The sequence below is a fragment of the Macaca fascicularis genome, chromosome 10 (assembly GCF_037993035.2).
Source record: "Macaca fascicularis isolate 582-1 chromosome 10, T2T-MFA8v1.1".
Lineage (NCBI taxonomy): Eukaryota > Metazoa > Chordata > Mammalia > Primates > Cercopithecidae > Macaca > Macaca fascicularis.
In genome coordinates, this window is record NC_088384.1 from 34,718,697 (window position 1) to 34,744,627 (window position 25,931).

The 25,931-nt window shown below is 44.2% G+C and overlaps 1 protein-coding gene across 6 annotated transcripts in view; it reads right to left on the bottom strand.

Moving 5' to 3' along the window:
- The window catches only part of CECR2 (CECR2 histone acetyl-lysine reader), a 200,417-nt gene that overhangs the window by 69,664 nt on the left and 104,822 nt on the right, over nucleotides 1-25,931 (bottom strand). For all 6 annotated transcript variants that reach the window (XM_015457480.4, XM_015457481.4, XM_074004534.1 and 3 more), the window contains exon 2: nucleotides 14,798-14,892. In XM_015457480.4, the coding sequence (XP_015312966.3) occupies nucleotides 14,798-14,892 (95 nt within the window). The remainder of the gene's footprint in view (nucleotides 1-14,797; nucleotides 14,893-25,931) is intronic.

Consider the following 25,931-nt stretch of genomic DNA (forward strand, 5'->3'; position numbering starts at 1 on the left):
CACACAAATGTTCAAAGCGGCAGAATTTGTAAGAGCCAAAAGGTAAAACCTGCGTACATGTCCATGAACTGAAGAAAAAGTGTGTACCACACAATGAAGTAGTATTTGACCATAAAAAGGAATGAAGTACTGGTTCATGCTACAACATGGTTAAAACTTAAAAAATAACTCTAAGTGAAAAAAGCCACATAAAAAGGACACTTCCCGTATGGCTCGTCACAAGATGGGCCTACAACACTGAAACCTGTGGAGACAGAGGGGAGAACAGTGATGCTGGGAACTGGGGTGGGGAGAAACAGGGAATGATTGCTAATGGGTACAAAGTGCCTGCTGTAGGGTAATGGAAGTATTCTGCAATTAGATAGTGGTGACGGTTGCACAATTTTGTGAATACATAAAAACCAATGAATTGTACACTTAAAAAAACGTAAGGAGGCCCGGCGTGGTGGCTCATGCCTGTAATCTCAGCACTTTGGGAGGCTGAGGAAGACAGATCACGACGTCAGGAGTTTGAGACCAGCCTGGCCAATATGGTAAAACCCCGTCTCTACTAAGACTACAAGAAAAAAAAAAAATTGGCCAGGCATAGTGGCAGTCACCTGTAATCCCAGCTACTCGGGAGGCTAAGGCAGGAGAATCGCTTGAACCTGGGAGGTGGAGGTTGCAGTGAGCTGAGATCATACCATTGCACTCCAGTCTGGGCAACAGAGCGAGACACCATCTCAATAAATAGATAGATAAATAAATAAATAGATTAAAAAGACAGAAAATGATCTTACCAGGCAGAGTGAGCATGAGAAAGCTGAGGATTAACATGAGACAAAGCAGATGTGGAGACAGAGTGTCACATAAGAAGAAATGGAACAACTTCTCAGGACTACATAACAAAGCTACCGCTACACATCTAGTAACAGGACACCACAACCCTGAGACAAAACGGCCACAACTAACGGGAGAAACAGATTCACAATCAGAGAGATTTTAACACTGGCTTCTCATTAACAGACCAAACACACACATACACAAACAGTAAGGAACGGATCTCAACAGTATTACCACTAACATACTACATCACTAATTTAAATAATACACTTTTGGATCACAGAAGAAATAAAGGAGAACATGTTTTAAATGATAATATAAACATCAAAATTCGCAGGATGCAGCCAACCATGGGTTAGAAGGAAATTGAAAAGTTTTTTTAGGGTAAATTTATAGCTTTAAATGCCTGTTATTTGAAAAAAAAGGTTTAAAAACAGTACTCTAAAGAAGCAAAAAAAAAAAAAAAAAAAAAAAAAGAGCAAGCTAAAGCCAAAGTAAATAGAAGAAATAAAAAAGAGAAATCAATAAAATAAAAAAGAAGCAAAGAGTAAAGAAAATTAATAATATAAAACAGTTCCTTAGTAAACATTAAAAAAGTTGATAATGCCTGTAATTCCAGCACTTTGGGAGGCTGAGGCTGGAGGGCAACTTGAGGCCAGGAGTTCAAGACTAGCCTGGGCAACATATCAAGACCCGTCTCTACAAAAAATTTGCTTTAAATAAGCAGGGTGTGGTGGCACATATCTATAGTCCCAGCTACTCAGGAGGCTGAAGCTGGAGGGTTGTTTGAGCCCAGGAGGTCAAGGCTGCAGTGAGCTATGATCATATCACTGCACTCCAGCCTGGGTGACAGAGTGGGAACTCTGTCTCAAAAAAGTCAATAAATAAATAAAATAAACATCCCTAATTTAAAAGAAGTAAAACACTTGGCCAAATATTTCACCAAAAAAGACATATACAAATGTATGGTAAGCACGTGAATAACCACTCCACATTACTAGTCATTGGGGAAATGGAAATTAAACCCACAATGAGCTGCCACTTTAAACACAATAGGATTAGTAAAACTAAAAACAGCAGATGTTGGCAAAGACAGGAAGCAACTGGGCCTGGTGAGGGGGCTCATGCCTGTAATCCCAGTACTTTGGGAGGCCGAGGCGGGTGGATCACCTGAGGTCAGGAGTTCAAGGCCAGCTTGATTAACATGGTGAAACTCGTCTCTACTAAATACAGAAAATTAGCTGGCGCATGCCTGTAATCCCAGCTACTTGGAAGGCTGAGGCAGGAGAATCACTTGAGGCGGAGGTTGCAGTGAGCAGAGATAGCACCGCTGCACTCCAGCCTGGGCAACAAGAGCGAAACTCTCTCTCAAAACTAAATACATAAAAATTAAAAAAGATATGAAGCAACGGGACTGTTCGGATATTGCTAGTGGAAATATAAATGTTGCCAAGTGTTTGGAAAATAATTTCACAGTTTAAGTCAAACATACTTTTACTCTGTGACCCCCACAGCAATTCCCAGGAGAAATGAAAGTAAGTGCACACAACCATTTGTATGCAAATGTTCACAGCAGCTTCATTCATAATAGCCTCAAACTGGAAGCAACCTAAGTTTTCATCACAAGAACAGATTAAATAAATTGTGATATATTTTTCACTAGATACAATTTAATCCCCCACTCACCTCAAAGGAATAAACCACTGATACAAACAACGGCATGGATGAGTATCATACACACGTTATGTTAATGAAAGAAGCTGGTGAGAGTTCATTTCATACTGTGTGATCCCATTCATACAGTTCTAGAACAGGTTAGGCTCCAACTATCGCGATAAAAATGACGTCAGTGGTTGCCAGGTGTACAGTGTAGGCATAGGGAAGACTGACTACAAAGGAAATTTTCTGGGAAGACAGAAATGTCTATTTCCTTCATAGGAGACTATGTGGTGCACTCATTTGTCACAAAACACTGGCCTATTTTAATAAAGACACGATGAACATACTTAACAGAAGTACTGCGATTTCTAAAAAGATGACAGATATTTCTGTAAAGAGAACCCCAAACACTAAATGTTTATTTATAAGTGACCTAAACTAGGGAATCTATTATGCAACGCTAGATTCATAATTAAAAATTAAATGAGGCCAGGTGCAGTGGCTCACACCTGTAATCCCAGCACAGGCCAAGGCGGCGGATCACTTGAGGTCAGGAGTTTGAGAACAGCCTGGCCAACATGGTGAAACCCGGTGTCTACTAAAAAACACAACAATTTGCGAGGCGTGTTGATGTCCACCTTAATCCCAGCTACTTGGAAGTAGAGGCAGAGGCAGGAGAATCATTTGAACCCAGGAGGTGGGGGTTGCAGTGAGTTGAGATCAAGCCATTGCACTCAAACCTGGGAGACAAGAGCAAGACTTCTCTCAAAAAAAAAAAAAAAGAAAAGAAAAAAAGAAAAACTGAATATACAATGTTGATGAATTACGGTTTAAGAGTGTAAGCCACAGGACAGTGTGGGAAGACCATACTGAAGCACAAATCAGTTTGCGTTCTATAAGGAGCACTCTACTAAAGATATACTGACGAAAGGAAAAACATTTTAGCAGTAAGTATCATCATCATGAGTATTTAATGAAACATATTTTTACGCTGTTTAAACCGTAAGCTCAAAACAGTTTGATTCAATTGCAGCTTTACTTTGACAGCGAAGAGCAAACCGGAAGTTCCTATTTTCCACCCAGCGCTCACTTTGCCAGGCTGCTTCCCAATGGAAAACAAAGGTGCTGAAAGAGCCATTAAATTCCTATTTTTTATTGACACAGGACCGTAAAACTCACTGACCAGATTTGCAATTCCACGGATAATACAGAAGAAAAAGTATGTAGTGTTGCAAAGAATATGTTAGTATCAAATCAAAACTCTGCTTAAGTTTTATATTGAAAGAGAAAGGCAAAGATTGGTCAGAAATGAAGAACCCAGTTTTCACCATTGAGCTGAAAACCAGAATGTGAGCAATGCCTTCGATGAGCGACCTTCCAGCGAAGTCCTGGGCCAGCAGCGTGCAGCATCAGCACCACCCAGAACTTGCACAGAATGCAAATTCCCAGGCCCCACCCAAGCCTACGGAATTAAATGCGGCTGCGGCCCAGTGATTTGTGTTTTAACCACCCTCGGGTGATTGTGCTGTAAGGTTGGACAACCACCACCTTCCAGGTTACCTTGTGCTTATTCATACCTTCTGTCTTCTTCCTGCTTACTAGGTCTAATAACTCCTGAATTGCGACAAGTTTTCTCTTGATCTTTGTGTTTTCCACATATATGTATCCTTATTTGGTTCTCCTTGCCTTTCACTTAAAAGAATACGTCACTGGTGTGTATGCTTCTGTGACTCGCATTATTTGCCTAACATTCTTTCTTACGGCCTAGTTTTTCCTGGGAGAATGCACAGCTGTGGTAAGGCCTGCCCTCAGCTCCTCAGGGCTACCCGCGTTCCCAGCCACGTGGGCTTTCCCAGCGGCTGCTGCTTCATCCAAGCCGCAAGGGGCGCCTCCAGAGTGTGACAGTGAACACGAGCATGTGCCTGACATGCCCCCAGTGCCGTGTCTCATACGGGAACACCAGGCTCCCAGCATCATGGGGGCCTCCTCGGAGTCCAGCTGCCATGCCCCACATCCAGTAAAATACCACTTTATTTTGGCAACAAAATGAACAAATTCCTGAAAATCATTTGAATTGAGACTTTATTCTCAGTGTCTCTCAGGCTTATACCAGTTTTGTTTTGCCTTCATTTCCTCAGGTAAACAAATAAACTGTACTCGATGATGAGGTTCCTTTTATGTCTAAGTTGTTGACTATGAACTGCAGATTGATCTAGGATTTAAAAACCCTTTCAGATGGGCACGGTGGTGCCTGCCTGTCATCCCAGCTACTCAGGAGGCTGAGGTGAGAGGACGGCTTGAGCCCAGGATTTGGAGGCTGCAGTCAGTTATGACTGCGCCACAGCACTCAAGACTGCGCGAAAGAGTGAGATCTCGTCTTCAAAACAAAAACAAAACAAACAAAACCCACGTTTTAAAGCAGAGGTCCACAGAAATATCTGATTTCTACTGAAATCATATAGATACTGCAGGTATTTCCAAATAGCACTTATGCTCACTGATACCTGAAGACAGTCATTTTGGGACATTAGCTCTGCTGTGAGATGAATAAAACACTAACTATATCAAAAAATTCCATTCTTCAATACTTTTTTTTTTTTTTTTGGAGACAGGGTCTCACTCTGCTACCCAGGATGGAGTGCAGTGGCACGATCTCCACTGCAACCTCCGCCTCCTGGGTTCAATCGATTCTCCTGCCTCAGCCTCCCGAGTACCTGGGACTATAGGTGTGTGCCACTGTACCCCACTAATTTTTGTATAATACTTTTTGTAGAGCTGGGGTTTCACCATGTTGCCCAGGCTGGTCTCGAACTCCTGAGCTCAAGTGAGTGGCCTGCCTCAGCCTCCCAAAAGTGTTGAGATTACAGGCATGAGCCACCACACCCGGCCAATACTTTACTATTTTTCAGTATAATTGGGTTTGGGTGTAATCTTATTTTATGATTTCAAAACATTGTTTTTAGATGGGGTTCACAGGCTTCCTTAGTGTGCCCAAAGAGTTAAAAATCCTGTGTTTGGCCAGGCGCGGTGGCTCAAGCCTGTAATCCCAGCACTCTGGGAGGCCGAGATGGGCGAATCACGAGGTCAGGAGATCGAGACCATCCTGGCTAACACGGTGAAACCCCGTCTCTACTAAAAAACACAAAAAACTAGCCAGGCGAGGTGGCAGGTGCTTGTAGTCTCAGCTACTCGGGAGGCTGAGGCAGGAGAATGGCGTAAACCCAGGAGGCGGAGCTTGCAGCGAGCTGAGATCCGGCCACTGCACTCCAGCCTGGGCGACAGAGCCAGACTCCGTCTTGAAAAAAAAAAAAAAAAATCCTGTGTTCAAGGAAAACCACTTTACTTACCACTTTTCTTCTATATTTCTCATTTATAGCATGGGGCTGCAGTTAGGAGTTGGAGGTCTTGGAGACAGATCTGTACCGTCTCAATTACTGGCTGTGTAACCTTGGGCAATTTATTTAACCTCTCTGTGCCTCAAATTCCTCATCCTTGACGGAAGGATGGGAGAGAACTTTCTGTGAGTGGGCTGTCGGAAGGATTAAGTGAGTGTTCTTGAGAAGCAGTTGGCAGCGTCCAGGACACAGAACATGCTGGCTAGTATCATTTCCATGAGTAGACAGTGTTATGCTATCCTCTAAGTACAAAAACCTCAGGCTGGACAGTACAGTTGAAAGGAAATGTGGCCTCCGTATTTCAGTTTTAAAGATTAGATTGAGTCAGTGGAACTGGAATAGTAACTAGATTCCTAAATACAGGAGTTGGAAAATTATAGCCCGAGGGCCAAATCTGGCCTGATGTCCTTTTTTGTTGAGACACACTTTCATTTTGTCGCAGAGGCTGGAGTGTCATGGTGTGATCTCGGCTCACTGCAACCTCCGCCTTCCGGGTTCAAGCAATTCTCATGCCTCAGTCTACCGAGTAGCTGAGACTACAGGTGCGTGCCAATACACCCGGCTAATTTTTGAAGTTTTAGTAGAGACGTGGTCTCAAACTCCTGACCTCAAGTGATCTGCCCACCTCGGCCTCCCAAAGTGCTGGGATTACAGGCATGAGACGTTGCACCAGACCCCCTTTAAAAACAAAACAAACAAACAAAAAAGAGCCTATAATTATGCTTTTTACATTTTTTAAAGGTTGGGGAAAAAACAAACAAACAAACAGAAAAACAATCTTTCCCAGCAGGTGAAAATGATATAAAAGTCAAACCTCAGTAGTTAGAAAGTTCTAATAAAACACAGTCACTATTGGTTTTTCTGTATCGCCTATGGCTGCTTTCATAGTGACAGAGCTGGGTAGCTGCAACACAGAGCCTAAAATACAAGGCGGGTGTGCGCCTGGAATACTAGTTACTCAGGAGGCTGAGGGAGGAGGACTGCTTGAATCTAGACATTCGAGGCTGCAGTGAGTTACAACTGGCCCAGTGCACTCCAGCCTGGGGAACAGAGTGAGACTGCTGGGAGTGAGGGCCTACAATAGTCACGCACTGCTTAACAGAAGGGATATGTTCTGAGAAATGCATGGTTAGGTGATTTTGTTGCTGTGGAAACATCATAGTGTACTGACATACACCTAGATGGTACAGCCTACCACACCTAGACTATACGGCACAGCCCACTGCTCCTAGGTTACACCCCGATACTGCAGCTGACTGTATTGAATACGGTAAGCCACAGTAACAGAATGTTAAGGATTTGTGGATCCAGACACATCTAAACACAGAAGAGGTACAGCAAGGACATGGTACAAAAGATTTTAAAAATGGTACATCTGTATAAAGCGCATGTCATGAGTGCAGCCTGCAGAACTAAACCTGCTCTGGGTCAATCAATAACTGAGCAGTAAATGAATGTGAAGGCCAGGCACATGACTGTACTTCACTGTAAACTTTCTAAATGCTATAAACTTAGGCTATACTATGTTTGTTTTAAAAAATCATTTTCTTCAGTAATATCTTTAGCTTACTATGACATTTAAAAATTTCAAACTTTTAACTTTTTTTTTTTTTTTTTTGAGGCGGAGTCTTGCTCTGTCGCCCAGGCTGGAGTGCAGTGGCCGGATCTCAGCTCACTGCAAGCTCCGCCTCCCAGGTTCACGCCATTCTCCTGCCTCAGCCTCCCGAGTAGCTGGGACTACAGGTGCCCACCACCTCGCCCAGCTAGTTTTTTGTATTTTTTAGTAGAGACGGGGTTTCACCGTGTTAGCCAGGATGGTCTCGATTTCCTGACCTCGTGATCCGCCCGTCTCGGCCTCCCAAAGTGCTGGGATTACAGGCGTGAGCCACCACACCCGACCAACTTTTAACTTTTTGATTCTTTTGTAATAACAGCCTAAAACATTTTTTAGAGCCATATAAAAATATTTTTTCTTTTTTTTTCTGCTCTGTAGCCCCAGCTAGAGTGCAGTAAGGACCATAGCTCACTGCAGCCTCCAACTCCCGATCTTCCCACCTCAGCCTCCCTAGTAGCTTATGTCCAGCTAATTATTTTATTTTTATTTTTTAGTAGAGACGGGGTCTTGTTATGTTGCCCAGCTAATTCGTTTATTTTTATTTTTTAGTAGAGACGGAGTCTTGCTATGTTGCCCAGGCTGGTCTCGACCTCCTGGCCTCAAAACGTCCTCTCACCTTATCCTCCCAGAGTGCTGGGATTACAGGCATGAGCCACTGTGTGGCAGCCTTCTTTATATCCTTATTCTATAAGCTGTTTTCTATCATTGAAATTTTTTATTTTTTACATTTGATCTTTTTTGTTCAAAATGAAGACAAAAACACACACATCAGCCTAGGCCTACACAGGGTCAGGATCATTAATGTTACTGTCTTCCACCTCCACATCTTGTCCCACTGGAACGTCTTCAGGGCAGTAACATGCATGGTGCTGTCATCTCCCGTAACAATGTCTTCTTCCGGAATCTCTTCTGAAGGACCTGCCCGAGGCTGTTGTGTATTATAGACAAAACAGCTAGGCCAGGCTTGGTGGCTCACACGTGTAATCTAAGCACTTTGGGAGGCTGAGGCAGGCAGATCACTTGTGGTCAGGAGTTCGAAACCATCCTGGCCAACATGGTGAAACCTTATCTCTACCCCAAAATAAAGAAATTAGATGGGCCTGGTGGTACACGCCTGGAATCCCAGCTACTTGTGAGGCTGAAGTGGGAGGATCATTTGAACCCAGGAGGTGGAGGTTACAGGGAGTCAAGGCTACACCACTACATTCCAGCCTGGGTGCCAGAGTGAGATCCTGTCTTAAAAAAACTAAACGAAACTAGAAGGAATACAATCTAAAATAATGATTAAAAGTACGGCATAGTAAATACAGAAACCAGTAAGAGTTGTTTACTGTCAAGTATGACGTAGTGTACATGACTGTATGTGCTACATCTTTATGTGACTGGTAATACACTAGGTTTGTTTACACCAGCATCACAACCATGTGAGTAATGCATGTGCAACCATGTTACAAGGGCAACCACCTCTCTAGGGGACAAAAATATTCATCTCTATCACAACCTCGTGTGACCACTGTCGTATATGAGGTCTGCCACTGAACAAAATGACATTACGTGATGCACGCCAGTATTGACTATCTGGCCCTTTACAGAAAACATTTGCTGGCCCCTGTTCTAAAACATGCAAACCACAATGGAAAAGGATACGGGAAGTTGCCTGAGTCAAAATCTGTTTTCTGCTGAGCCTTTGGAGGAACTAGGCATAGTGTTTCTATACATGATGATTACTCTCATTAATCATTTCATTTAATCCTCATAATAACCTAACTGAATACTGTCATTAATTCCATTTTATAGATGAGGCAAATTATGCACAAAGACATTAAGTTCCTTTTTTTTTTTTTTTTTGAGATGGCGTCTCTCTCTGTCGCCCAGGCTGGAGTGCAACGGAGCAATCTCAGCTCACTGCAACCTCCGCCTCCCGGGTTGAAGCAATCCTCCCGCCTCAGCCTCCTGAGTAGCTGGGACTACAGGTGTGCACCACCACACCTGGCTAATTTTTGTATTTTTAGTAGAGACGGGGTTTTACCACGTTGGCCAAACTGCTCTCGAACTCCTGACCTCAAGTGAATTGTCAGTCTCGGCCTCCCAAAGTGCTGGGGCTATAGGTGTGAGCCACCGCGCCCAGCTGAAATTAAGTCACTTTTTTTAGCGGCATATAACAGCTTAGTCTTGGAGGCATAACAGGTAAACATTTACTGATCCAAATTTCTCTTTCTTTAGAATGAGATCAAAGTAGAACTGCAGGCGAGAATGAGTGTCCGTTCACAGTAGCTGCGTGTGGGAGCTCACTGGCTGGACAGCGTAACTATCACTTTAGGCAATTCCCTTCAGGGAAAAAAGTCAAATAGACTGTAGTGTTCTTTCCTGTCCAGGTTCTCCGTTACACAGGTGTGTTCAGTTTGTGAAAATTCACTGAGCTGTAGAACTAGGAAATGAGCACTGTTCTGTGTTTCTGTGTGTATGTGTGTGTGTGTGTATGTGTGCATATTATACATGAGTAATAAGTTTCAAGATGACTGCTGTCACCTGGTACCTTGATCATAGCCCCGTAAACTGTCTTGAGCTAAACACACCCAGTTGTGGTTTGCCTAGGTTCCTGACCCATAGAAATTGTAAGATTACAAATTTTTGTAGTTTTAAGTTGCTAAGTTTTAGGGTAATTTGTTACTTAACAGTGGATAACTAATACAGCCTGAAGTAGACACGAACATTTTTTTTTTTTTTTTTTTTTTTTTTTTTGAGACGGAGTCTCGCTCTGCCGCCCAGGCTGGAGTGCAGTGGCCGGATCTCAGCTCACTGCAAGCTCCGCCTCCCGGGTTCACGCCATTCTCCTGCCTCAGCCTCCCCAGTAGCTGGGACTACAGGCGCCCGCCACCTCGCCCGGCTAGTTTTTTGTATTTCTTAGTAGAGACGGGGTTTCACCGTGTCAGCCAGGATGGTCTCGATCTCCTGACCTCGTGATCCGCCCGCCTCGGCCTCCCAAAGTGCTGGGATTACAGGCTTGAGCCACCGCGCCCAGCCGACACGAACATTAACACTGAAAAGAGAGACAGATAACAATCCTAGAAAGTCAAAAGAATATTAAGAAAAAAACCAAGGTCAATAAACTGAGCAAATTAAAGACAGATATAGGGATACGGTATTCTATTATTTAATAAATACTGGTAGGGGCAAGGCACAGTGGCTCACACCTGTAATTCCAGCACTTTGAGAGGCCAAGGCAGCAGGAAAACTTGAGACCAGGAGTTCAAGACCAGCCAGGGGAACACAGACTTTGTCTCTACAAAAATTTGTTAAAAATCAGCTGGGAATGGTGGCGCGGTCCTGTACTGAGCTACTCAGGAGGCTGAAGTGGGAGGACTGCTAGAGCCCAGGAGGTCGAGGCTAGAGTGAGACAGGATCCTGCCACTGTACTCCAGCCTGGGTGAAAGAGCAAGATCCTGTCCAAAAAAAAAAAAAAGACCATACTGCAGAGATGTCAATTTTGCCCAAATTTCTTCAGAAGTTTATTTGATTCTAGTTAGAATGATTAGATAAGGGGATTTCTTAAAGAGCATGACATAACTTTGTAACCACCATCTGGAAGAACAAACAAGCAGAATTAGTTAAGACCAATTTTAAACAGAAGGACAAATTAGAGGGATGAACTCTGCCATCGAGGAATATCCTATGACAGAAAACAGCCCATATATGAAGGCTCAGTTCACAAATCACTTTCTTACCCCAGGTTACACGCTCTGTTAATATGTTGTATTTTTATTTCTAAGCACTTACTATTGTAATTACATAACTGGCAACTATATAATCAGTACTGTAATCATTAGTGGACCTCCCTGTCAGAATGGTGAGCTCTAAGAGACCTGGTGAGTGTTTGTGCTGCCAGTACCTACTAGGCTGTTTACAGAGGGCTCACAAGGATCATGCAAGCAGACAATCTCATGCACTGATCATCTAAGGCTAAAACACAACCACCTCTGCGACGGGAAGCCTGGCAAAAACCTTCAAGCCTTGCTTAAAACGAAGATCTTAAATGGGCATATCTTTTGACTGAGTGAAGCACTTTCAGGAACCTGGTGAATTTTGTACAAAGCTATGCATTATAATGTGTTTATAATTGCTAAAAGCTAGACATAACTGTCAGCTCTCAGACTGGATTATTTGACGATGACATTTAGGGAAAATGTGGTTACAAGAAAACTGATTGCTATAATGAAAAAACATTCCAGGTTATGAAAATGTGGAATTAAACACAAGGTATGACTCTAACAGTGCTTAAAAAATACAAACTCCCAAGTCTGCATCCTAAATAGAGAACGGAAGACAATATTCTAAGGTATACTTTATGTGTATTTGTATTTATAAATACAACCTAGGTATCCTAGGGGGAAAAGTCGTTATACTGAGTGCAGAAGCAGTGAGTCTCCCCTAGGAATGCAGACTCCCACCCTGAGAAGAACAGCACTGACATCTCTTTCTTCCCCTGTATACAACTTTACTGCTCATTAACAACAAGCATCATTTCCCAGCCCTAACAGACTGAATGCATTAGAACAGAAATATTGGATACTGGCCGGGCACAGTGGCTCACGCCTGTAATCCCAGCACTTTGGGAGGCTGAGGCGGGTGGATCATGAGGTCAGGAGATCGAGACCATCCTGGCTAACACGGTGAAACCCCGTCTCTACTAAAAACACAAAAAATCAGCCGGGCGCGGTGGTGGGCGCCTGTAGTCCCAGCTACTCGGGAGGCTGAGGCAGGCGAATGGCGTGAACCTGGGAGGTGGAGATTGCAGTGAGCCAAGATTGCGCCACCGCGCTCCAGCCTGGATGACAGTGCGAGACAACATCTCCAAAAAAAAAAAAAAAAAAATTTCATACCATAAACCATAACAACTCAAACCCCCTACATGGCACCAGAGGGCAAGAGCCTGGGAAACCCACTGCGTCTCATCTTTTTGTGAGCTTGCCCTGTAGTTCTGTCCTATATAGACACGTAGCAAAGAAATGTGTATTAAGTAAAGATCAAAACAAGAGGTCCTACCAGGACTCTCCTTTGTTTCCATACATCCCATTTTGCTCAAGGTCTCTACACATCTCAAAGGCACTGGAGAGCTGTTTACACCTTGCCGTTAAGGGGTAAGGGGTTAAGGGGTAAGGGTGCTTCGGCTGCAAGTTAATTACATCACTGCTGCTGGCTATGGAACCAACAGAAGCTACTCAATGGCAGAAACGTAATAAAAACTAGTTTTGATTTCTCAGGCAATACTTTACCAATACTGCAAACAAAATCAGAAAAAGGCAAATATACGAAGAAGGAATTCTACACTAGTCGACTTCAATAACTGGAAAGACTGGGAAGATGCTTCAGATGAAGACAGGTCTAATTTTGATCGTTTCTCTGAGATGATTAACAACATGGGTGGTGATGAGAATGTAGATTTACCAGAAGTAGATGGAGCAGATGATGATTCACAAGACAGTGATGATGCAAAAATGCCAGATCTGGAGTAAGGAATATTGTCATCACCTGGATTTTGAGAAAGAAAAATAACTTCTCGGGCCGGGCGCGGTGGCTCAAGCCTGTAATCCCAGCACTTTGGGAGGCCGAGACGGGCGGATCATAAGGTCAGGAGATCAAGACCATCCTGGCTAACACGGTGAAACCCCGTCTCTACTAAAAATACAAAAAATTAGCCGGGCGTGGTGGCGGGCGCCTGTAGTCACCAGCTACTCGGGAGGCTGAGGCGGGAGAATGGCGTGAACCCGGGAGGCGGAGCTTGCAGTGAGCCGAGATCGCGCCACTGCACTCCAGCCTGGGAGACACAGCGAGACTCCGTCTCAAAAAAAAAAAAAAAGAAAAATAACTTCTCTGCAAGATTTCATAATTGAGAGAATTCCTGAGTTGACAGCTCTAAAGGCAGACGCTGTATTTGCCTACTTTAACTCATTTTTCAACCTGTTTGTTTTTTGAAAGGCTTCACTAAGGGTTGATATGTACCATTGTATGGGGCAATTTTAAGTCAGCTAAGGCAATAACCTTATGCATGAACATTTCCCACTTTCATGAAGCTGTTGAGGTCCTAGGCAATTGATGTAGCTGTTGTGATAAATAAAAACATCTCACCTAAGTCTCCTTTTCTTCATAACACAGATACTGACATTATAGGAAGCTCCCAGCTTAGGGAAAGAGAACTAAATTTTAGATCACAGAACATGGATTCAAAAGTGGCTGGAACAAATTGGCTGACACCTTACTGGTAACCTGCTATTCGTGTTATCCTTCAGGATTGTTCCACTAACATTTATTTTTCAAAAAATTTACATCACGTTATTCTATGTTTAAGTGTTCATTTGTCAGTGTTCCAGGTGTATCTTAGCTATAACCAGAGAATGCCCTAACTTAGATGGTTTTTGAAGCCTATACATTTGGTATTGTTTGACCCTCAAGCTCTTACATCTCAGCATAGAGGACGAAGAAAGCTGTACATTGCTGGTTGAGAGTCTGTACATTTAGACCAGATTTGTATTTGCACTGTCGAGTATGGCAAATGAGTGAAAAATGTTTCATACGCTATTGGATTTTTTATTTCTTTTTTTGATTCAGTTGATACCAGGGCTGAAAACCTCAATTTATGTTCATGATAGTGGGGATTTTTTTAAAAAGTCTACATTCTTTCTAATAAACTGTTGGAAGACTTCAAAAAAAAAAAAAAAAGAAATTCTACACTAAAATATGTTAGCTGGGGTATCCAAGAGTAAGCCATACGGATTTGTGAGAATGAAATAAACTCAAAGATTATGATGGAATAAAAAAGCTCAACTGCGGAATGAGCCAAATACAGCCTGGGAACTCACATGTAGGTCCTCCATCTACACTGTCCCCTGATGGCTAAGGATCGGTTCCGGTTTGTCACAGGACACAGGAAACATCACTACGGCTGGTTAATTAGTTCTCCGCGCAAGAAATGCTTAGAAAGAGCCAGGCGCAGTGGCTCACGCCTGTAATCCCAGCACTTTGGGAGGCCGAGACGGGCGGATCACGAGGTCAGGAGATCCAGACCATCCTGGCTAACACGGTGAAACCCCGTCTCTACTAAAAAATACAAAAAATTAGCCGGGCGCGGTGGCGGGCGCCTGTAGTCCCAGCTACTCGGGAGGCTGAGGCAGGAGAATGGCGTGATCCCGGGAGGCGGAGCTTGCAGTGAGCTGAGATCCGGCCACTGCACTCCAGCCTGGGCGACTGAGCAAGACTCCGTCTCAAAAAAAAAAAAAAAGAAATGCTTAGAAAGATCAGAATTACTCACGTGATATCTCTTCGTTGATAGCAGCCCTGAAGCAGGCAGGCAATCAGGTCACTGATAAACTCCACATCATCTCTGTGAAGAGCAGCTTCTAACTCCTGAGGGAGGGAGATAGGGAAGTTGAGAAATCAAACAGACAGAGATTTCTTAAAACACACCGCCCCTCCTACCGCCAGCACAAGCCCCAAGAACTGAAGGGTCCCAGTAGCGGAAGGACTTGCCAGAGATCAGCTCTGCCCTTCCTTCTGGCTACTGCGAGAAGAGCAACCAGATTCCACGTTTTCGTTTTCCTGGGGTTTTATTTCTCCCACTGCTCCCTCCCCAGCCCTATTCCTCTTACCTGCACATGAAAAGAAACACACGTAACTCTTTTTGATAAATCAATTCTAGCTGCATAATTAAAGAGCTTAACTCTCTGATTATAATCGAGTATAAATACAAACGTGCTATACTGCTTTCTATTTTAATCGCAAAAGAGAGGAAAGGAGCGCTCATGTAATTGTTTATCAAGTATTTGTCATTCACTTAATCTTCTCAAGAGATAAACCATCTGCAACAGCTTTAAAGAACCACTATATTTTGAACGGCATGTGTTAGTAAGTGATAACGACAATTTTTATTTTGGGACGCCACACCTATATGGCTGATGAAAGGTGATTGCGAGAACCAAGGCTAATCTTACATCATCTAAACAGAATGAGGTAACGTCTGTGTGAATGTCTTTGCTTTCCTTGGGGTTCAGCTTGCCTCGACACGGTATTCCAACAAGGAATTGTTTGGAAAGGGGCCACTGGACAAAAAGTGGCGGTGGGGAACTTTAGGAGATCCTATTTCCTTTCTCAACAACCCCAAAATAAGCAGGTATTTTCTTAGATGACAGAGTATTTTCTAGGTCATCAGGTCTCATATTAGAAAAGTTTGCCCACATTCTTTCAACCAGGATGCAATCTTCTGCATGCAAATCATTTCCCAAGAGTCTGCTCCCTATAGTTTGACTTGCTCATAACTAGATCAGTAATCCCCAGAAAAACCAAACTTTTGACAATCTTATTAATGGTTCTGAAAAGTACGAGATGTACGTAAGATGCAAGTTCTGATCTTAATGCAATTACATGGTAGCAGACACAAAACAGGGTGGTTTGCTTCTCATATAGAAATAATATGGCTCTGGCCAGGCATGGTGGCTCACTTGAGGTCAAGAGATCAAGACCAGCCTGGCCAACATGGTCAAACCCTGTCTCTACTACAAATATAAAAATTAGCCAGGTGCGGTGGCAGGCACCTGTGATCCCAGCTACTGAGGCTGAGACACAAGAATCACTTGAACCCAGGAGGCGGCGACTGCAGTGAAATGAGATCATGCCGGCCTACTCCAGCCTGGGCGACAGAGTGAGACACTGTCTCAAACAAACAAAAAACACAAACCAATCAGTACCAGCAGGTACAAGAAAGCACGCTATGGGAGCTGAGAAGAAAAGGATTACTTCTGCTGTGGAAGCCTGGGAGATTTCGTGAGATGGGAATTGTGACCGAGTGACAATGGGCAGAGAGGCAGGGCATGACCAGGTGCAGGAGGATATTAGGTTCAGTTTAACTATTCTGTAGATTATGTGGAGGGGAGTAATGTGAGCTGAGATTGACAGGCGATCCTGAATACCCAGCTAATGAGTTTGGCCTTTCTTCGGGAGACAATGGAGATCCACCTCAGTTTATTTCTATAGAGAGGCAAAGTGAGACTAATCTAGCTGCTGTGTATATACAAGGAATTCTAGTGGTGGAGGGTGGGAGGGGAGATGTCAGCCCAAGCAGCAGCGCAGGAGGAAGGTTCTGAAGGACTTACTAAACGAGAGAAAGGAGAAACAGGAATTCAAGATCTGCCAGAAGTAAAGGCCAGCTGAGGCGACGGAAGACTTGATCGGCTCATGTTTTAAGCTGGGCACTGGGCAAGCCTCCCAGTGACTTACAACAGAAGCGAAATCCTCAAAGCAAAAAGTCCCAGGCCATCTCATTGGATAGGAAGTCAGAATCAGTTAGAGCTGGAAATGAAACTACAGATCACATATTTCCATTCTCTCAATTTAAAGATGTAGAAACTAGCCGGGTGTGGTGTCGCATGCCTACAGTCCCAGATACTTGGGAGGCTGAGGTAGGAGGATCACTGAGCCCAGGAGTTTGAGACCAGCCTGGCCAACACAGCAAGACTCTGTCTCTTTTAAGGGAGAAAAAACAACAACAACAAGATAAAGAAACTAGTTCCAGAAAGGTTAATTGGCTTCTCCAAGGGCACTCAGCAAATCAGTGACAGAGCCGAGTGGAAACCCAGGTCACCGAGTCCAGCGTTCTTCCCACTACCAAGCTGCTCCCCCCGGGTCAGTGTTCTTCATGCTAGAAAGGCCTGATGGTTTCTACAATTACAACCACCACCCCAACCACTGTGTCTTTTCTCTAAGCCCTCACATGTATCATTGTCCCTGGGTGGAAATCCCGTCCCTCCACCAAACCGTACGTACTGTAGTTCTTCAGGGGAGAAACTTTACCTGCAAAGTCTTCCCAGCCAAGCTCCCCCACGCTGCTGCCACCAGTGCTCGCTGTCACTGTGGCGACCGTCCGTGCACCCCTGCACGTTTCTATGGGTCCTGTTCTGTTCCCTCCCCTGCCATCATAAACTAAGAGCACAATCGGATCGTGATGGAAGGTGCTACAGTCTGCACTAACTGGTTTCTCCTAAGATTTTTTAACGCATGGAAGTACCAAATTAAATAATAAAGGCAACACTGGAGGCCGAGATGGGAGGATCGCTTAGAGCCAGGAGTTCAAGACCAGCTAGCTGAACAACACCGCGAGACCCCATCTCTACAGAAATAAGTAAATAAATAAATAAATAAATAAATAAATAACAAAGGCCACATTTGAGAAGATAAGCTAAGAACTGGGAGGGTGTTCCCAAGGAGAGGACTGCATAAAGTTTGCCATATGGTTCATGTGGCATCTCCTCAGAGGATGGCTTTCGCTATGTGGTTTCCAGGAAATCTAATTACCTTTCTCTCCATCTCCGCCTTCTGCACACATACATCGTCTACTGGCTTCCGCCTTTATCAAGGCCATTTTCACCAGCGCTGCCTAGGTTCTAGCTACAATACTATCCTCCAAGGAGGCAAGACAAGTTTTCTACATTGTAGCAATAATGTTAGGAATGTCTTTTCTTCAGAACACAATAGAAAGTAGAATATCAGGGATGCTGGACTAGCTCTTCCCAGGAGAACTGAAGAGGCTTAAATGGTCTCTGAAAAGGACACAGGTAGGGAGAGGAACTCTGCATCCTTTATTAAATATTCCATCTCTTCTCCCTTACCTGCCATATTCCCCATTTCACCATCCCTGGAATATAGTAACTAACTCATGAAGTCATTAAAAGCAGGGTTCAAAATGTAAAATTGCTTTTTAAATATAACTCTAGGATATTACGTTTAATGTGTCAGAAGCCACCCAGAAAACCCACCAAAAACTGTGCAGGTCCAAGCTAACTTGTGAGGTCATGAAGTCATCGCTGCACTTACCCCTGGAGCTCAGCAGAACTTACAAACGCAGAATCAGTAAAGATGAGAACCAAGAATAGGTGATGAACCCCTGGAGAGCAAAGCCTTTTCTCTTTCCCTTTAGTAACTATAAATCCCCGCAGTCAGTACCAAATGGATAAACCAAGGCACAGTAAACACAAGCCCTGGTCTCACCATCCTGTGATGAAATACGGAGGGAGAATGGTGTATCAAAACAGCCAAGAAGGAAAGAAACAGGAAAGCTATTTTTAATCCTGCTGAATAAAAGAAATGACCAAACAGTTAAAATGTGGGCTAATCAGTTAAAATGTCTTCCCAATATTTTAACGGGCATGGTGTTTCAGATATGCGGCTGGCATTTGGAAGATGAAAAAGTCTTGGATATCTGTTTGACAACAATGTGAATCTACTTAATATTACTGAACTGACCACTTTACAATGTGTTTACTACAAAAAAATTTTTATCACATTCAAAGTGTCCGTTTTCAAGGGTTGTAATGATTAAACGAAGCAATGGCACACAGTAAACGCTACATGGAAACATTTACCTTTCAACTATTTCATCTTCCTTGCAATGATAGTTTGTGGAAAAACAGCAGAGTATCCTTCTCAAAATTCAGAGGTTTCTGAACAACAGAAATTCAAATGCTTTTAATAACACGGCCTGCGGTGTTCATGTGCCAATAAAACTATCTGCAAGAACAATCTGGAAATCCAGGTTACTACTTGCAAAGCTTTACCACTTAAAGGTTTCAACCCAGAGCTTAAGTCTTAGACTACGGCAATAAGGGACTCTACTAAAAATCTCCACCCCAACCTTTTCTCTCTTTTTTCTTCTCACTTTCTCTCCTCCTCTTTTGTATTTCCTTTTCACTGTGAGCATTGAGCTGTGAGCACAGAAATCTGAACTTTGCCAAGATGCTCTGGGACAGAAGAGGAAGGGGGGAAAAACAGCAGAAAAGACAGCTAATCAGCATAGGGCAGGGAGCCCCGTTACCACTGCCCCTCTGCAGCTTCAGAGAGTAGCTGAAGGGAGTAACAGGATTTGCCGCCTTTGCAGCTGGCATCACAGCTCATTAGGGAAAAGTCTGTTCAACATCCTTCCACCTTCTCCACCCTCAACAACAAATCCTTCGAGCCGTGCAGTGGCTGCTGGGAAAAGAACTCAGAAGTGAGCAAGGGGACTAGCCCCAACCTCGCACAGCAGCGGGAAGAAGCAGAAGAAACAGGGCCTTCACCATACCTCTTACGAAAAGCAGTTAACCATTCTGCACTTCGTAAAGTCCTGCCTGCCTCATACACGAAGATAATTTCCAGACTGGAGACAGCCAGGTGACATATGCAGGATATTGCTAAATGCCTTTATTGTAACCCTAACAACCCACTTAATACACTTTTTCTTAAATAACATTACAGGTACCTTTTCTTGTTTGATGTGTGTCTAATCCCTGTATACATTTTCATTAATCTTTTGCTAAAAGGGTAGTAAGGACAGAAAGTCTTTTCATCAACTTCTGATTAAGGATCGAGATCATAGATTTGCACTACTGCCACTCGGTCACCGTAATTCCTTTGAGTGTATTTAAGGAGGGCGAAAATGTTTAAAGAAAGAAAAAAAACATGTTTGTTGTATTTTATTTAAGAGGGTTACAAATCTTCCTAATTTGCACAGGCACCAACTACTGCATAGCATCTCTGTCAAAGATCTGGCTTCGTATCGGACCCGGAACCGCGCGGACACAAAGGAGATGCAAAGCAGGCCTCTTGAAGGCCTGTCCCAGCTGCTATCCAAGAGAGAATGCCTGGAGTGTGGGCTCAGAATACAGAAAGAAAAAAAGCACCCTGGCCTCCAGAAGGCTCCCCTGACTTTGACAGCTGATGCTTTCTAACTTGGTATAAATTAATTTAATCCCAAAGGCATGCCTCATGCCAATTTACACTGTAAAGTATAAATCAGCTCAAGTGGGTATAATGGTGAGGGACCTGAAACCAGCTATATAACACTTTCGGTTGGCCAAGAGATGTATCCCAGGAGTCCCCAAAGGCTGGCCAGGTCCGTGTTGCTGCTTTGCTGCCACCATGTCATTCCTCTCAGCCTTCCATCAAACAGCTGTGTCACTGGCTCGATGCTGAGTAACACCCAAAGGAAACCAAAATAGCTCCTCCCTCAAATACGACTACAACTCTAAAATATTAGGTTAACTGGAAAATATTAATTATACCAATATATGCGTAAATCTAGAACGGGGTTTTCTACAAACGTGTAAATTACTAAAACTGGCTCCAGAAGTTTAAAAAGGCTAAAAAGCAGCTCCATGAATCTTCTCCCATTAAAAAATGTCCATATGGCCAGGCGTGGTGGCTCACGCCTGAAATCCCAGCACGTTGGGAGGCTGAGGCAGGTGGATCACCTGAGGTCAGGAGTTCGAGACCCACCTGGCCAACATGGTGAAACCCTGTCTCGACTAACATGCCAAAATTAGCCGGGCGTGGTGGTGAGTGCCTGTAATCCCAACTACTGGGGAGGCTGAGGCAGAAGAATCGCTTGAACCCGGGAGGCAGAGGTCGCAGTGAGCCGAGATCGCACCCACTGCACTTCAGCCTGGCGACAGAGCCAGAGTGTCTCAGAAACAAAACAAAACAACAACAACAACAAGAAGCCCATATTAACAAATTCCTGAGCACTGTGAAAGTTGGAAACTATGCAGTATGTTCTAGGTTTGATGAATCCAAGTTTGATTGTGTTTTTCTTTGTTCAAAAGTCTTCGGTGTCTCCCTAATACGTAACACAATTTCCTAGGTGACTAGAACAATTATACTAGGTGGCTAGTATACCGGACACGCATGGCCAGAGACAAAATCTGGAAAAGCAGGTTCGCAGCTGACCACAGACAGCCTCAGATACCAGACAGAGTCATCTGGACTTCATCGCTTAGACCCCATTTTCCAGTTAGGATGTGAGTGTTCCCTGGGTTCCACGGTGTGTGGCTGGAATATAAAAAGCCACAGGGTAAAAATGGCATAGGTTCCTAGAGACTTTGACTTTGTGTTGTTGTTGCTTGTTGTTTGGGAGGATATTTTTACCTTAAATACTTGCATGACTCTTAAAGATAAAATGAGAGGTGTCATTAGAGAATTTCTGTTCAGAGCTGCTTTGGAATCTAGCTCCAGGCCTCTGAGGTTTGGAATCATCATTCTCTGCTACTAGGAGATCACTGCTGAATTAGTTGGAAATTGTGTGGGTACTGGGGAGTCACCAAAGACTTTGAACAAAGAAAAGAGAGAATAATCAAACTTGGAAGGTTAAGTTGGATGTGGTCTGCAGATCACACTGTTTGGGAGAGACTGGAGGGTGAGAAGAACCCTGGTCTAGTCTGGGAAGAGGTGACGGGGCCAATGCTAGAAATGACAGCGGAAATGGAAAGAAACGATGAAAGAACAGTCTCAGACACACAGTCAATAGGGTTTTGCAACTAACTGTAGGTGGAGAAAAACGGACAAGGAAAATTTTAGTTAAGTTTTACTCCTGTCCAGGAAAAGAAAACATTATAGTATCTTTAACGGATAAACAGAAATAGAGGAGATAAAAGATGGGGCGGATGGTGAGTGATGCCAGAGATAAGGTCCTAGAAGTTTAACATGGGACTTCATCTTCCAATGTTCTAGTTCCGGTTGCTCTTACATGATTGTGTCCTGGTCTCCTGCGTGAGAATGATAAAAATGTGCATAGATACAATTTTTTATTCTTATTTTTTTAACTATCTCGGCTCATTGCAACCTCCACCTCTCGAATTCAAGCGATTCTCCAGCCCCAGCCACCCGAGAAGCTGGGACTACAGTCATGCACCACCACCCCCAGCTATTTTTTTGTACTTTTAGTAGAGATGGGGTTTCATCATGTTGGTCAGGCTGGCCTCAAACTCCTGACCTCAAATGATCTGCCCACCTCAGCCTCCTAAAGTGTTGGGATTACAGACGTGAGCCGCCATACCTGGCCCACAGAAAATTTTATATACAATTTCAGTATGTTTGTCTGTGAGTGTGGTAGGTTCCTGTGACTGAATCAATTCAATCAGCTCAGCATCTTATGGACCTGTGATAGTGGGAAGCCACACAAGCAGAAAGGCAGCTGTGGTATCTGAAGACATACTATGTGCAGGCTCTGTGTTACGTGCTGGGGACACAAAGAAGAAAAAAGAGGACCCTGCCCTCAAGTAGCAAAGATCTAGAAGGGAGGACAGGCAAAAAAACAATAACGTTTTTCCATGCAATGTGATGGAGGCCACGGCAGAGCCATGCTGCTATGAAGACAGCAATGGCTGAAATGCCAGAAGGAGCCAGCAGGCATGCAAGAGAAGAGGGCAACGGCACAGTACTCCAGCAACGTGCAGATCACCGCCAAGGAAGAAATGCTGAGGTGAGCGTATGAATGAAGATTTCCAGACATGCCTGAAATCCAATCAAGACGAAATCTGGAAAGGTAGGACAACTAGGAACAGCCCGGATAGGATTATAGTGAAGAAAAGAGAATTGGATTCTTACTGAACAAAAGAATGTTATCATCAAAAGAGGATGCGCTGTATGCTGTCCATCATGGGAATGAGGTCCCAAGATAAAGAACTGGCAGTAATGATCATCCCCCCTGCTGGGGGAGAGACAGTGATGACGCACTGTCGTGGGCCAAGAATACTTCACCAGCCCCGGGAGAAATGACCCCGGCAAAACGAATGCTTTCCCTTCTGATTCTCAACTCCTAGTACTGGAAGGGTGGTGTGTGTTGAATGGCAGGTAAACGTGAAGGCCATGAAAAGTACTGCTGGTCTCAGTGTGTCCCCCAAAGCTCAAGTACTAGAAAGCTAATCCCCAGTGCAACAGTGTAGGGAGGTGGTGCCTAACTTGGGTCAGGGGGGCTCTGAATAAGAATTAATGCCATCTTGGGAGTGGGGTAGTTATCAAGAAAGTGGTTTCCTTTGCAAATGAGTTTTGCGGTCTTGCTCACTTCCTCTCACCTTCTCATCCTCCTGCCTCCCGCCATGGGATGACAAGGTGCCACACAACAGCCCTCAACAGACGCTGGCACTCTGATACTGGATTTCCCAGCCTGAAGAACTAGGAGAAATACATTTCTTTATAAATTACTCAGTCTGTGATATTTTGTTATGGCAAAACAGTATGGACTAAGACAGTTATATATCCCATTTTAAATACAAGAAATAAAATTCTGAGACTTGGGACCTATGGTTATCAAGGGGCTGGGGGTTGCTGGTTTTTTGGAGACAGGGTTCTTGCTCTGTCGCTCAGGCTGAAATGCAGTGGTATGATCTCATTGCAGCCTCGACCTCCCAGGCTCAAGTGATCCACATCAGCCTCTGAGTACCTGGGACTACACGCATGCACCAACAAACTCAGCTAATTAAAAAAAATCTTTTTGTAGAGATGGGATCTCACTATGTTGCCCAGGCTGGTCTTCAACTCCTGGCCTCAAACAATCCTCCTGCCTCAGCCTCCCAAAGCGCTGGGATTACAGCCTTGAGCCACCGCGCCCGGCCCCAGGACCTTGTAAAAAGTGCCCCGAGTGCATCTGATGATCAGGCAGATTGGGGAATCTGCTCGGGAAGTAAGCACTTCCCCTTTGTCCCTCCCCTTTGTTATCGCTGTGGGGCTCACCGAGTCCTGTCCTAAGGCTTTCATGGCATCTACAGATACGTTCCTCAACGCGCGTCACCCAGCTGAGAGAGATCTCACACGTGTTCCGATTGTTCCCTGGCTTCTCATAAGAGGATTATGCTGCCCATCCTCACTGACATCAGACTTGTTCATACGGCTTGCTCATGAAAATGTTCTGGCCAATGAAATATGAGTGAAGTGACATATGCCACCTCTGAGCAGAAGCTGAAACGATTATCACACTGTTCAAGTACAGCTGTTTTCCCTTTATCCCAAATAGGAATTGCTCCTTTAATCTAGAAAGCAGAAGGAAGACAGAAAGCGCAGAGTCAACAGCTGGTCTGGAAAAACTTGATGGACACTCCCCCCATGTTTCTGTGGCTGCTAAGTACTGAGCTTCTAGGACTGCTTGTTACTGCAGCATAGCCACGCACAAGCACATACAGGCACGAGGAAGAGAGAAACGCTGAATGTAAAGGAAAAAAAATGAAAGGTTTTGGCCAGGCGCAGTGGCTCACGCCTGTAATCCCTGCACTTTGGGAGGCCGAGGCGGGCAGATCACGAGGTCAGTAGTTCGAGACCAGCCTGACCAACATGTGAAACCCCATCTCTACTAAAAATACAAAAATTAGCCGGGCGTTGGTGGCATGTGCCTGTAATCCCAGCTACTCAGGAGGCCGAGGCAGGAGAATTGCTTAAACCCAGGAGGCGCAGGCTGAGGTGAGCTGAGATAGCACCACTGCACTCCAGCCAGGGCAACACAGCAAGACTCCCTCTCAAAAAAAAAAAGGGCAAGCAAGGTTTTAAGTAATAATAGCAGTTACCATCTTGGGGACAGGTAGCAGGTTTCCAATCTTTAGCTTATTTACTTTGCACAAAACCCTTAGAAGTAGGTACTAATAGCATCACTTTACAGATAATTATCTCTCACAAAATAGAGTTACCTTCAATCCAAATGCTTACAAAGTTTCTTCTAAGTTGCTAATTCAATTGTTTTAATTTTGAGTAATAGAAATTTGCATGCTTAAAGAAATTAGGGAAATGACAGTAAATAGCCTGAAAACAACCTCAATCAATGCAAGTTATGGATGTTTACAGAGGTCACCTGATTGAATCCATTTTAAAAGGAGGGGAAGGCCAGGCGCTCTGGCTCATGTCTGTAATCCCAGCACTCTGGGAGACCAGGAGATCAAGACCAGCCTGGTCAATATGGCGAAACTTTGTCTCTACTAAAAATATAAAAAATTAGCTGGCATAGTGGCATGTGCCTATAATCCCAGCTACTCTCAGGAGGCTGAGGCAGGAGAATTGCTTAAACCTGGGAGGCGGAAGTTGCAGTGAGCTGACGAGATCATGCCACTGCACTCCAGCCTGGGTGATGGAGCAAGACTCTGTCTCAAAATAATAATCTAAATAAATAAAGGAGTGGGTGGGTACTTTACCATGTTCAATACTTGTTCTGAGGATTCAACAGCATGCGTTGTATTCTCATTATTCAAATCACTTTAGGCAGGGTGCAGTGGCTCATGCCTGTAATCCCAGCAATTTGGGAGGCCGAGGTGGCTGGATTGTTTGAGGACAGGAGTTCAAGACCTGCCTGACCAACATGGCAAAACCCTGTCTCTACTAAAAATACAAAAATTAGGCTGGGTGTGATGGCTCAGGCCTGTGATCCCAGCACTTTGGGAGGCTGAGGTGGGTGGATCACGAGGTCAGGCTTTCAAGACAAGCCTGGCCAAGACGGTGAAACCCTGTCTCTACTAAAAATACAAAAATTAGCTGGGCATGGTGGCAGGTGCCTGTAATCCCAGCTACTAGCGAGGTTGAGCCAGGAGAATCGTTTGAATCCAGGAGGTGGAGGTTGCAGTGAGCCGAGATTGCACTGCTGCATTCCAGCCTGGGAGACAGAGCAA